The sequence below is a fragment of the Quercus lobata genome, chromosome 6 (genome assembly GCF_001633185.2).
Source record: "Quercus lobata isolate SW786 chromosome 6, ValleyOak3.0 Primary Assembly, whole genome shotgun sequence".
NCBI lineage: Eukaryota > Viridiplantae > Streptophyta > Magnoliopsida > Fagales > Fagaceae > Quercus > Quercus lobata.
In genome coordinates, this window is record NC_044909.1 from 13,501,265 (window position 1) to 13,516,216 (window position 14,952).

The 14,952-nt window shown below is 35.7% G+C and overlaps 2 protein-coding genes across 3 annotated transcripts in view; both read right to left on the minus strand.

Moving 5' to 3' along the window:
* Positions 1–14,952, minus strand: part of LOC115995017 — a 71,604-nt gene that overhangs the window by 24,098 nt on the left and 32,554 nt on the right. For both annotated transcript variants that reach the window (XM_031119416.1, XM_031119415.1), the window contains exons 35-38: positions 13,479–13,697; positions 9,979–10,082; positions 1,157–1,452; positions 899–983 (exon numbers count right to left, since the gene is read on the minus strand). In XM_031119416.1, coding sequence (XP_030975276.1) covers positions 899–983; positions 1,157–1,452; positions 9,979–10,082; positions 13,479–13,697 — 704 coding nt within the window. The remainder of the gene's footprint in view (positions 1–898; positions 984–1,156; positions 1,453–9,978; positions 10,083–13,478; positions 13,698–14,952) is intronic.
* Positions 3,647–7,767, minus strand: LOC115995018. Its single transcript, XM_031119417.1, has one exon. It carries the CDS (start codon positions 6,846–6,848, stop codon positions 4,125–4,127), a length of 2,724 nt encoding a protein of 907 aa, XP_030975277.1. The 5' UTR covers positions 6,849–7,767; the 3' UTR covers positions 3,647–4,124.

The following is a 14,952-nucleotide window of genomic DNA, read 5'->3' on the forward strand; positions in this document are numbered from 1 at the left end:
TACTTTGTCCCTGATGTATACTTCTTGTATACTCAGGTTACATTTCTTTTCTTTTTTTTCTTTTTCTTTTTTTTAACATCTTTTTCATTACTTATCAAAAATAATAAAAAAACCATTATAAATCCAAAGACCATTCATTAAGAACCAAGTAAAGGTCTCTCTGTCTCTGTCTCTATCTCTATCTTTGGTAAGCAAATTAACTCGCACAACCATTATAAATCCAACTCATGACCTAAACCTCCACCAATTGTTTTTCCCCTAATGGTAAGTCACACATGCACATCAAGTTTAGAACCCACAACCTCACCCTCCAATAGTTGTTTATGAGAAGAGATGCCTTTTGATCCAATGACCATTATATTAACCATATGAACCAACTAAAGGATCATTGAAAAAGCACTTCTATATCTCATCCTTTGAATCTCAATTTAAGTATTGATTAACCATTAAAGTAGGAAACTACAAGAGTAGATGTGGCCACACAAATGTGGAAAGGAAAGAAAAATATAAGGCAGGATGGTTTATGAGAAACTTATAGTCAACAGAAATTACACCAAACTGGAGTAAGAGCCTGAATTTGTCAATCATAAACAAAAGATAAAAAATGGTGACTAGTTCAAACTACTAGAAGGCTGCAAAGGATGTTACTAAGTTATGTCATTTTCTATATTCTGTTTTGTCTTCAAAATAACTAGATGAAAGTACAAGGAACCACAATTTTATTTCAAGTCAAAACAACATCATTGTATCAAAGAATCATAAGCAAGTAGGCGGCACATTCCTATCTAAACACTCGTTCTAGTAATATAACATATTATTTTATTAGTCACTAAAATGAAAACTAGAAATTATCATACTAAAAAGAAAAATTTTACAAATCAATTTAATGTAACTCTACCTTGAAGTCACACAATCTCCCAATATAACATAATTTGATGGAGCTCGAGGTCTCCAAAAGGTAAGGTTATTACAGGTCCCATTTTCTGCACAATATACCCCCATATGTATGTAAGAAAAGAGCAGAAAGTCAATTAAGACTCAGAGAACCAGTTCATGAAGCTACAGAGCAAACTACTCTAAAGAACAATCATTAATGTCTAACAAGAATGTAATAATCAATCAAAATTAAATTTACTCTAGCTGATGTGAGGACAACCTTTAGGGGACACCCATAACCGGTCAAAGTTGGTACAGGGAGCAAGGGGTATTGCATTTCCAAATTCTAATGCAGCAGCTGCCTGATTTTGCAGATTGAGAATGACAGAAATGGCACTAAGTGAAAGATGGATACATATATCAGTTGATATCAGAGAAATATTTGTTTTGTCTTTAACAGAAGTATATCCCCCTGAAATATCCACTGGATCAAGAATGATAAAACCAGAACCAGCCTCGACAGTGAGATCTTTCACCAAGGCTCGAATCCAGGTATCATTTTCTTTTGATGCATACCTGTTCAAATAAATAAGTTATCTACTAGTAAAAGCATAAAATTTGTGATAAATGTTTGCATGCACAAAATTGAAATGAAGATATTATTTCTCAAAAATAATGCCATAAGAGTATTAAAATTCCTCCTCTATTAGGCTGAAAGAAAGATACAAATTTCACAAGTAGACCAGACAAAAGAAGAACAGAGGTAACAGAAACAAGTGAAAGGACTTCTGATACAAATATCTCTCAGAAACTCTTCATTTGCTAAAAGGAGATTCTCAAGTGAAAGCCCAAGCAGGATGGAGATATTCACCTCCATAGAGTAATATCAAGTATGGCACACAATACAAGTAGGCTTCCAAGCCAGTCGTGGGCCACGCTATTCTAACAAAAGGTGCAGCTGAACAACAAAGCTTTACTTAGGAGTGCAAAATACAAAACAAAGGATATAACATGTTACACATGCACACATCAACATAAGGCAACAAAATATACCTTCCTATGATCTACAATTATGAAATTTTAGGAGAATGTGTGTTACTCAGGAAATATGGTCGAAACTGTTCTTTAAAAATTTTTCTCTTAGTTATCATGAGATTTAGCAGTTGAATTCGTTTGATAGAATCCCTGGATCTTTACCATAAGCCTTATCCTGTACACCAATCTTGTGTTTCAAAGAGAGAGAGAGATAGAGAGAACTAAGTCTTAATACCAATTATATCAGAGGCATTAATTTCTTGTTAATAATAAATTTTTACTCCATTTATATCTCCTATAAGATACCTCCTGGGAATAGGACAAACTAATTAGCCCATCAGGGGTGAAAAGTCCCTAGATGATGCAGTTAATTTTTTAAGCTAGCATTAATTTTTAAAGCTAGCTGTTACTAGCTTATGTTGTATAATAAGTAGTTTCCTTTTATTTTTTATAGCCTTTATCACTTTTAACAGAAAATTAGTTAGCTGATAGGTTGTTAGTGATAAGTGCTCTAGCCTATTAATTAGTTAGAGAAATTAATTAGGCATTGGCTAATCACATGGCAGCCACATGGTGGGTCATGTAACTAACTCAGCAGCTTGCATATGTAACTATAAATAAGCAAGGCTGCCATCATTATAACTAGTTGAATTTGAATCCAAGAAATCTCCACCTATAAGGTATTATTCCAAGAGTGTCTCTTGAAGAGCTAGTTCATTCCTTCTTTTCTCTAAGCAACTTAGCTTACTAAAACATCTTTCCTTTTCACCATTTTCCTCAATCACTAGATTAATCAGTAACTAGTTTTTGCAGGCGAGGTCAATTGCTCGTAAGAGTTGATTAATAGTGAGGTTGTACAATATGCTCTGCAATGTGCAAATAATTTGAGCGAAATTCTCCTATGTTATCAAAAACAAAAAGTTATATCCTACAAGGCTATAACCATAGTTGTAAGTATCGAATATGCAATAAGGGCATATCATAAATGCTCATGAATAGCCCAATACATAAGTGCGTATCATATGAATTATACATACCGTACGATACATAGACATGTGGTTTTATTTGATTTAAACAAGTTGTTGACTTTTTCCTAACACAAAATTATTGGGATACATAATTAAGTCTAATAAAATAACATATCCATGAGTTTTCTTCCCCCCCACTTCTCTTTCTCCTACAAAATTTAGACTATACACTTCACTTTAATATTTGCAAATTTTTTTTCTATGCTATGAATAATGTATTAAATGAAAATATAATTATTTTTTAATTTGTTATTATTGTTATAAGCCTACGAAGCTAGAATGCCAAGAAAAAATATAAAGAAAAAAATTATTAGAATAATAAAACAAAAAAGAGATAGTAAATGATAATGAAGAAAATGTCAATGAAAAAATAATTTTGCAAGATGAAGAACATGATGATAACAAACTTAAATGGAGATGATTAAGCAAGATGATGGAAAGAAATTATTATTTTGGCTAATTTATCATGTTTTATCACTTCTGAGTTAAAATCAATTTCAATGTGGACCTAGGAAGCACAAGTGCGGATTTGGGCTTGGGAGCGGCGACTCGGCAATTTTTGAAAAAGTGAGGTGCGGGTGCAACAGGAGCGGGATACGTTTATTAATAAATTATTAAATATATTTTTATTTTATTTTCTATATATTGCTAAACATATTTTTTCATATAATGGTAAACATATACCAATTTAAGAGCAATAGTGATGGAAATCAAGATCAATTGATTGAGAACTTGAACTAGAATTGCATTAAAATTAAGAATTAAAGCTGGAATTACAGAGAAACTGGAGAAACAAGTTTCTGTCCAGGTCTGAAACTGAATTATATTCACATCAAAAACTGATTTTACTCTTACATAGCTAGCCTATTTATAATCTTTAACTATTAGGAAATAAAGTAGCTAATAGTTACATAAGTCAAAGCTTGTCAAAGCTGTAATTAATGAGCATACATAGCAGATATGAGAAGTCAAAATAAGGGGCTGCTGGCAGTCCTAAGAGGTCAGAAAGTTTGGCTGGCTGGTTGTCAGTCCTAATGGTAGAGGAGGGGTACATGGCAGATATGAGAAGTCAAAATAAGGGGCTGCTGGCAGTCCTAAGAGGCCAGAAAGGTTGGCTGGCTAGTTGTCAGTCCTAAGGATAGAGGGTGGCTGCATCATACTCCCCTCCATAAAGGAAACTTGCCCTCAAGTTTCAGTTGGAAAATAAGGCTTCAAATGCTTCACATTGAAGGCATTAGAGATGTTTAAGTGAGGGGGTAGTTGGACTGTGTAGGCATTGTCATTGACTTTAGTCAATACTTTGCATGGACCTACTTTCCTTGCTCCCAACTTGGAATAGGAGCCATGAGGACACCTTTCTTTAGTCAAAATCACCCATACAAGATCCCCTTCCTTGAAAATTAGTCTCCTTCGGTGAATATCAGCAGCAGTCTTGTAGTTTGCATTGGAATGTTCAATTCTCTCCTTGACTTGTGCAAGGACAGATTGCATAAAATCTGTCATTTCTGTTGCTCTTACATTCTCCTTCTTAGAAAGTGGCAAGGGTGCCAAATCTAAGACACTCAAAGGTTTATTTCCATACACAACTTCAAAAGGAGATGTGTTAATAGTCCGATTAAGAGAAGAGTTGTAAGCAAATTCAGCCAAGGGAAGGATACTTTCCCAATTTCTAGGATTTTCTCCAATCAAGCATCTCAAGAGATTTCCAAGACTTCGGTTGACAACTTCAGTTTGACCATCCGTTTGAGGGTGGAAAGAAGTGCTAAAACTCAATTCAGTTCCTATCTTGCACCATAGAGTTCGCCAAAAATGAGCAAGAAATTTAGCATCCTTGTCGGAAACAATAGATAGGGGTACACCATGAAGCTTGTAGACTTCTTTGAAAAATAAAGCAGCCACATTGGAAGCATCCTTCTTAGGAGTCAAGAGAGCGGGTACCGCACAAGGGCTAATACTAGCCCGAATGTAGCCTCTATCAAGAAGCTCTTGAACCTGTTTTTGCAATTCTTCCTTCTCCTTTGGAGCCATACGATATGCTGCCTTGTTTGGAAGGGGTGCACCCAGTACCAAATCAATGGCATGTTGAATGTCTCGCATAGGAGGTAACTCATGGGGAAAAACATCACCATATTGCTGTAATAACTCAGTGACAGCACTAGGAACATCAGTTCCAGCCACTGTGTTGACTGGAATTAATGCGAAAATGTAGCCACTATCTTGACTTTCTTGAATGAAGCTTTTAGAAGCGAGTAAAGAGGTTGTAGAGGATTTAGAAGTCACCTTTTCCTTCATTGGCAGCAAAGTAAATTGCTGATTGTCTTTGCTTAAGGTATAGGTGTTCTTCTTCCCATCATGCATCGTTTGGCGATCATATTGCCAAGGTCTTCCAAGAAGGATATGGCATGCATCCATTGGTACTACATCACACCAAACTTCATCAAAATATTTCTTCCGGATAGAAAATGGCACCAAGCAACGCTTCGTTACTTTCACCTCATTACCCTTCTTGAACCAAGAAAGTTTGTAGGGATGTGGGTGATCTTGAGTGGCAAGCCTCAACTTATCAACCACCTCTTGAGAGACCACATTTTCACAACTTCCCCCATCGATGATCATATTACAAACTCTTCCTCCAATATTGCAAGTTGTATAAAAAATATTGGTTCTCAACCAATCTTCTTCGGAATTGAATCTAGGAGCAAGAAGAGTCTTTCTCATCACAAGTGTCAAGCCCTCTTCTTCTTCAAAATCACCACCAACCTCATTTGAAGGTTGATCAAAGATGGGTTCTCCACCTTCACGTTCAAGCTCTTTTACTTCCTCCAACATAAGAGCCTTCTTCCTACAATCCGAAGATCGATGCCCCGGCTCTCCACACTTGAAACATTTGAAAGTACCCACCTGTTGCTGTCTACCCCCGCCAACAGTGGCTGTTTGGGACTGTTTTGGGGCTGTAATAGCAGATTTAGAACCTGCTGGTTGCTGTTCAACCCCAGAAGTTTCTCCTCTCCCATTTGTACTTGAATTCCCAACCTTATATTGGCTAGAAATCCCCTGCCCAGACCTGGAACCCCACTGTCCAGACCTTAAAGCTGGCCTAGTTTGTTGCTTCTCTACCAGTAAAGCCCGGTTGTAGGCTTCCGACACGTTCCACAATGATTGAAGACTAAGGACATCTTGGATGGATGGCTTCAATCCACTCAAGTACCTTGCAACCATTTGTTCTTCACTTTCATTCAAATCTACCCTTACTACAAGTTGGTGAAACGCCTCCGTATACTCCTCTACACTTCCCTCTTGCTTAAGGTTGTGTAGGTCTTTGTAGAGTGATTGGGTGTAGTTGAAAGGAAGAAATTGCTCACGGAGCTTTTTCTTCATCTTCTCCCAACTCTTGATCTTGACTTTACCACTTCTTTGGCGAGAAATTTGCAATTGTTCCCACCAAGCGGAAGCTCTCCCTTTAAGGCGAATAGCGACTAGCTTCACTTTCTTTTCATCTATAACTTCATAATAATCAAACACCCTTTCAATGGTGTTCAGCCAATCTACAAAGTCTTCCGGTTTGAGACTCCCTTGAAATTCTAGAATTTCAACCTTGAAGTTGTAGTCAAGCCTTGGCTCATTTCTTTCCACATAAGGCCTACCCCTTGGAGGAGCTCCAAAAGGGTTCCCAAAATGAGAATGAGAGTCATCAGACTCATCGGTAGTCTCATGAGGAGGCTGCATACGCTGCACCACCTCTGTAAGTGCCGCAACTTGTCTCCTTAATTCAGCAATCATGTCTTCTCTCTCGATGTTTTGATTCCGTCCAACATTCCTCCCCATTGGAGGGTTGGCTTCAACTCCTTCCCCAACATTCATTTGATTCCCCCTTATTCCGCCTCTCCTTCCCCTCCTTCCTTGAGCCATTAGAAGCTTCACAATCTTTGAAAAAAAATTGTAAATAGAAGTAACAACACAAGTGATCAAATCTGTGATATTTGCAACAGCCACAGATTTGATTGTCACAAGGAACCTAGATCTAAATTCTAGGATCTTGAATGAAGGGAGAAAAAAGAAACACAAGAAAATCTAGGGCTCAAATGATCAAAGTGGTAGGGAAAAAAGAGGACCAGATCTGTGCTCTGATACCAAATGATGGAAATCAAGATCAATTGATTGAGAACTTGAACTAGAATTGCATTAAAATTAAGAATTAAAGCTGGAATTACAGAGAAACTGGAGAAACAAGTTTCTGTCCAGGTCTGAAACTGAATTATATTCACATCAAAAACTGATTTTACTCTTACATAGCTAGCCTATTTATAATCTTTAACTATTAGGAAATAAAGTAGCTAATAGTTACATAAGTCAAAGCTTGTCAAAGCTGTAATTAATGAGCATACATAGCAGATATGAGAAGTCAAAATAAGGGGCTGCTGGCAGTCCTAAGAGGTCAGAAAGTTTGGCTGGCTGGTTGTCAGTCCTAATGGTAGAGGAGGGGTACATGGCAGATATGAGAAGTCAAAATAAGGGGCTGTTGGCAGTCCTAAGAGGCCAGAAAGGTTGGCTGGCTAGTTGTCAGTCCTAAGGATAGAGGGTGGCTGCATCAAATAGTAGATAATAAAGTGACAAAATTTAGGGTTTGAGATGAGTTTAGGGTTTTTTCTTTAAACTAGGATGTCAAAATTAATGTTATGAATACCGCTTCGAACCTTGTTTTGGTTTCTCTATTGGAATGAAATATTTCGATACCAGCTGATTTTGGCATACCGTTTCAAGGCGTACCGTTTTAAGATTACCGATAATTTTATACCACATCAAATTTCTCAATAATCAACATCAATATTCAATAACTCAAGGCAGACCACATATAAGAACCAAAATATATCACAAATCATACTATATAATTTGTATATTTATATATGTAAAATAATAACTACTCTTAAAATAAAAACTTATAAATTTCATTTAAACAAATGACACAAATTTTATCTAAATTGCTATTTTAAACATAACCTAAAATCCTAGAGTAATGTTATATTCAAAACATTTCTACAAAAAAATCTTTAGTAACAAGTTGTTATAAGTTCTCATTTGAGCCAAATACTATAACATTTTTTTTTTAACCACCATTACTAGTTTACCACCCCCAATTTATTGTAAAATTATTGTGAAAAATATTTTGTCGTGGAAGTATCATTACATAAATTCCTAATCCAATAAATAAATTAAAACCTTTGTCTTTTTCTCTTTATTCACCTGCTAGTGCCAGCCAATGTTTACTCTCATCCACTTTTTTTTTTTTCTTTTTTTTTCCCAATACACTCCTCTTTCCAAAGTCTAATCTCCATTCTCCACCACATATTCAACAAAATATCTCACACCATATACTTCTTCAATCTCTTCTTCTTCCTCTTCATTTTCTTCTTCGACCTGTTTATTTTTCTTCATTTGTTTACTTGAACCAGTTGACGCAACAGGCCATCTAGAGACAGGTGAGTGCATGGTTTTCATTTTGTTAATTTCTTTCAGCCCGTTTTGGACTGAATCAGACCGATTTGGGCCCTGTTTCTTTTTCCGTTCCGTTTCGGACTGTATTAGGCCGAATTGGAAAACAACAACAACCAAAAAAAAAAGGTCACAGACGTGTGTGCAGCCGTGTCCATGACTACACAGCATGTCCGTGTGTATTGGACTCGGGTGCACTAACCCTATCGGCGCACCCGTGCTTTCCAAAGGTGGTTGTTATAAACATATGTTAATTTGATTTATTTAGTTAGTTTTGTTAAGTATATTAGATAAGTAATGATTAAATTGGTCATTAGTTGAATATATTCCAAATTTATAATGAATATAACTTTTATACATGCATATCTATAATTTTATTAGGTATTTGTGTATCTTACGATATATGATACAATACAATATGATACACGATACAGAAAAATAAAAAATTGATTCACAATACGATTTACGTTTTGACAATTATGGCTATAACATTATACCTCCAATAAAAGTTTTCTCACATTTTTTTTTTATAAGTAATAAGAAATTCTATTACAAAAATCTCTAAAAGAAAGGCTTCCTAAAAATTAGACAAGCTTTCGAAATTTATTGTAAATAAGCTTTGCAGACATATATTATTTAGGGAAAGGATTTGCTACAACCTTGTATGCAACAATTGCTGCATAAAGGGTAAGGTGGCAGTCAAAAAGAAGTGACAAGTGTCCAAGGGTCATGTGCAATGAACATGACTAGCTTAACCCATGATTTGGTGTCACTTCTCATTAGTTGCCACCTTACCCTTTATGTAGCAATTGCTGCATACAAGGTTGCAGCAAATCCTCTCCCTATTATTTAATCCATCAACATCAATGTGTAATCTAGAATATGGGCATACTCATCTCTATTGAACTTCAAACCTCTAACAATAGCATCTTATCTAACCCATCATGTAACATAAAATGTATTAGAATAATAGTTAAATAATTAAATCTAGCATTCTCTAACAGCTTAAGCTTTTGGGACAAGTGATAATTTATCATGGTATCAAAGCCTCTAATTCCATCTCCACTCTACCTCCCAAATTTAAAATAAATAAATAAAAAAAGAAGAAGAAGAAGAAGAAGTTAAAAATCCTACATCTTAAGCCTGGCATATTAAGAGAGAGTTAGGGCCCACATGTGAGAATGAGGTTGGAATAATGATTAAATTTACCATCTATAATAGCATAAAATTTTCAAAAAAGGTAGTTTATCAAACTGCATCCAAGATGACCTAATGGAACTCTTTCTTTTTTCTTTTCTTTTTTCCCTTGGAACTAGAAACTGAAGCCACAACAGCTTTTAGGGAACAAAAATGACAATTTTGCGATTGAAAACTGTTGAGAAGTCACTTAATTAGGGTGTGCACATGTATGTGAACGTGGGGTGTGTGTGTGTGTGTGTGTGTGTGTGAGAGAGAGAGAAAGAAGTAGAATAAAATTGGCAATGACATATGGGCAGAAAAGCAAAAGCAGATAAGTTGCATCTGCAGAAGAAAAATTGGCTGCACTTACATGAAACTCAAATCCAATTTTGCACGGAGAAGCTTTTCACCAGGGGTAGAATCATCCAAAGAAGACTTTGTACCATCATAGAAGGTGAACTCAGGAGAAACCACCTAAATGTAGATTTAAGCAATTCAAACAAGAATATCATCAGATTGCTACCCTAAACTAAAAAGAATTCAAGAGAAAGAGGCCCAACTTGATTTTTTTTTTAAGGCTCAATTTGAGGAAAATTCAAAGTTTATCATTTTCAATTATTACCATAACTAAGCAAGAACAAACAAAAGTATTAGCAAGGATGAAACCTAAATCGTAGTGTCTACCCAAATTGACAAAACTACACTTAAGTCCAGAGACATGGACATCATCATGTGATTATGTCATGCAATTAGTTAGGATTATGAATAAACAGTGAACAATATTTGATCAACATTAAATTCCATAAGCCAAATCTGTCAGAAGCTTGCTAATAAGCTACAGTGTCTTTCTGTCGGCTAAGTACCAGAGAAGGTTACAACTTGTCTAGGGGAGAATATTTGTAAAGCCATCTGTTTGATATGTCATTTTCACAATATATATCAAGTGCCAAAGAGCAGTTTTTCCAAAATTGTGCAGTGGGACTATGCATAGTGGCAAAGGTATATAAGGTCAATAATAACGTTTGTGCTCCAGTTGAACAAGCTATAGTTTGCAATATGAGAGGCAAATAGGAATTGAATATGTCCACTTTACTCCATGAACTAAATAAACTACTTAGCCCGTCAATGATGAATGCCTCTGGATTACCCAACAACTGGTTCTGGTGGGTAGGGTCAATTGGCCGTAGGTTTTACTAACTAAAGATGAGTCCAAAGGGTTATTCTTTTAAAAAAGTTCCCCATGTTATCAAAAGAATAAAAAAAACAAATTACTCTATGAACTAGAATTTTTCTTCTAAAAAATAATAAAAGGACTACAAGAGGACAGCAACGGGGAAGATAACTCACTTAAATTTAACACCACTATGGAGAGGGGATTAGTAGGATGGAAGAGAATGTATTTATCAAAGGAAGGTAGACTTACTTAGCCCAAAAGTACTCTTTCAAAATTTACCAACATATTTCTTGTCTTTGTTCCCTATTCATGTAGAAGTAGCACATCGAATTGAAAGATTGCAGCGAGAATTTCTAGGCAAAGGCTTGGCTGATGAATCCAAACTCCATTTGGTTAGTTGGGACAAAATTTGTAACCCATATTAGAATGGGGGGTTGGCTGTTCGGAACATGTCTGCTTAATGAAGCCCTACTAGGAAAATGGTTGTGGAGGTATGGTGTGGAGAGGGAGGCTTTGTGGAGGTGGGAAGTAGATTGGAAGTATGGGTCTATGTTGTTGGGGGGGGGGGGGGGGGGGGGGTTTGTTGGTGCTCCAAGGTTGTTTAAGGGACATATGGGGTTAGCTTGTGGAAGTATATCCAACAAGGGTGGAGAACTTTCCATCACTTAATATATGACTTGATGCTTTGTGTGGTAATGAACAAGTTAAGGAGTCTTTTCCCTGAGCAGTTTCAAATGCTCAGGATAAGGAAGCGCTAGTGGCAGATCGTATGAAATTACGCAATGGCTCAATTCATTGGGAGTTGGAGTCGTTTTCATTGTTTTTAGAGTTATTTTTGTATTCTGTAGCAATGCGAGGCTATGGAGATGATAGGCAATGCTGGAGGCTAGCTATTCAGAGGCAGAAGTGGATCATTTGTTATTGCACTGCCCTATTGCCAAGAGTGTCTTTGCTCTTTCTAGGGTTCAGTGGGTGATGCCTAGGAGGGTAGTTTATTTACTATTGAGTTGGCAAGGCCGTTTTGGGCGACACTGCGATAAGGAGATTTGGAAAGCCATTCCACATTGCTTCATGTGGTATATTTGGAGATAGACAGATGCAAGAAATTCTGATGGGCGTGAGAGGCCTACTGTAGATCCAAAGACGCATTTTCTGAGGACTTTATTCCAACGGTAACAGCCTCCAGGATCTTTTCTTTCTCAAACTTGATGGAGTTAATTGATTATTGTTCTTTTAAATCGCAGTTTGTATATGCATATGTATACTACCTGTGTACTTGTTTATTTTTCTATAATAAAATTATTACTTATCAAAAAAAAAAAATTCAACAAACAAAAATATATGGATTTAGATAGAAAGGCAAGAGGCACCTTGGTAGAACTTCATTATGAGAACATCATAAATCTAAGAGACGCAATTCAAAAGAAGTTGACAAAAGTCCAAAGCATAACAAAAACAATTCTAAACTTGTCTAAAGGCTTTTTGCCCATAATGAGAGATCCATTCTCAAAGAATTGTAGTTGTAGGCTTAAAATGGATTCATCAACACAGGATATCTGTTTGACTAAAAATTATAAAGAAGGATCAAACTTCAAGGTCTAACAGAAAAAATAAGGCTGTAAGCAATAATACAAACCGTCAACTAAGGGGGCATTTGGTTCACCATTATGTGCCCTTAATGTGATGCACATTACGATAATGTGACATTAAGGTGTTTGGTTCACTTAATTTTTTCTAACATTAAGGTAATGGAAGATTACAAAATATATCACATCACCCTCTTAAATGGGGTGATCTTACATTACTAATGGGTTGGAGATAATAATATAATGAAATGACAAAATTGCCCATAATAATAAATTGTATTTACAAAATTGCCCATATATATTTTCAAACCCTAGCCTCTTTCTCATCAAACTCAAATCCCAGCCTCCTCTCCTTCTTCCAAAACCCTAGCCTCCTCTCTCTGTCACCAAATCTCAAGACTCCGGCACCGATGACAAACACCACCATCGGCATCATCTCTGGCACTCTTCTTTATCAAAGTCTCTTTCTCCTCTCCCACGGTATCCACCACCATAGTCTTTGTTGCCCATGGTTTCAAATTCAATTTCGTTGGCAAATTTCAATTTCGATTTTTGATTACCTGTGTTGAGCCCTAGAGTTTCGATTTCGTATCCTCCATCTACATTTCACGAACTGGTGGTGGAGATTGGAGAATATTCTTGAATTTTGGTTTGTTCTTTGTTTGTTTGGTTGGTGAGAAAGTGAAGAAAATGACTAAATTTTGTTTGGTTGGTGAGAAAGTGTGGGAAACAGAAACAAAATTGTTTTATTTTCTATGGATTTGAGTTGTTTGGTTAGCGAGAAAGTGTAATAAAAATGTGTCCCGTTATTTTCTGATTTTTAATTAAAAAATAAAATTTTGTTTAGTTAGGTAAAATGGATATGTTTGGAAATTCAAAAGTAAAAATTGTAATGATCCTGTGAATGTTAGGAGCCAACCAAACAAAATAAAGTTATATCATTGTAATGAGAATACATGAATCTAACATCACAAAAATATCACAAGAATGTTACATTACTATAATGTAGCATCATGCAAACCAAATGCCCCCTAACAGTAAACAAAAGGCAAAAACAGTCTAAAAGAAAACTTTATCCGCAAATCAAATCAATGTTGGAAGTTTACTCACCTGGGTTTCAAATGTGAAACTCTGGATCCTATTTGGATCATTTTGAGAATATGAAGAGATATTTGAGGTGTCTGATGATTCGTGCAAGTAGAATATACTTTTTTTGTCAGCATCAGATGAGGATTTGTCCAGCAACATAACATCAACACCATCCTCCAATGAGACTGAGTAGCTACTATCATTACTCAAGTATGTATACTTCCTCAAAAGATCGCCATTCTGGATACATGAACAAAAAAATCAGTTTAAATGTTCATAGAGCTAATGCAAAAGAAATGTATGTGGAAGATAGAGCTAATCCAAGAGTTTTTTTTTTTTTTTTTGGTGGGGGGGGGGGGGGGGGTGGGGAATAAGTTTGATAGTTGGGGGAGGGGGGATTTAAACTTGGACGTTTCCATTAGAAACATCATGAGGTATCAATTGAGCTACAAGGCTCTTGGCAAGAGAGAAGTCACAAACATCATCCTAATAAAACTTGAAATAAGCCAGTGTGGTGTTTTGTGAAGCATAATACCTGATATTCAGCAAAACTGAATTCATATTCATATTTGGATGCCACTAGAAACTAAGATGAAACAACTTAGCACATATAAACAAGCACACAACAAAAATGTTCATAAGCATTCATGGAATCCTTAAAACTTTATTTGTTTCATTGTAAAATGATTTTAAATGTGAAATATTTTCAATGAAACTATTTTACATTTGAAAACATTTTCAATAAAATATTTTTAAGTGTTAAGTGTGATATGTAAAAAATTTCAAGCACAAACCACTAAAACAAGTGGCTTAGCCACCAATGACCAAAGCCAGCAGTCCAGCAATCCAGCAACCCAACTACTAGATGGGGGAGGAAAGCCCCTATGTGTTTTTTTGTAAAATGTTTTACCAAGTTTTTAAAGGTAAAACATTTACAAAGGATTTTACGGTCAACGGAAAATATTTTTAAGTTTGATCAAATTTTACAATGAAAAAAACATGGTAAAATGCTGAAGATATTTCCCGCAAAACATTTTTCAGCAAAACAAACAGAGCGAGCATTAAGATTTTTATACATTGCAGAATAAAGGTCTAGAATTCAACATTAACAAGAACAGTCCATGTTAGATTAGAATGTCGTTACATGAATAGGGTAAGACTTAGGTAGAGCTTCTTAGGTGTTGTAAATTAGGTTCCCCAGTTAGATTCAAACATATGGTTCTACTGAGAATTTAATAATCCTTGGGAAATATAACATTGCTTGTGTTACATTGGTTAACAAAAACATGTGTTTGAATTTAATTGGGGAACCTCATTTATAGCACTTAAGGAACTATCCTTAAGTTTTGCCCTGCATGAATTAAGGAGGTACCATGAACATCCTCATACAATGGCTACTTAAAAGAAATAATAATTAAACAAGGTCACATACTTAAACCAATAAAAAGTCAGTATAGACTTTCCATCCATACTCACACAGTTCAGAATTACATGG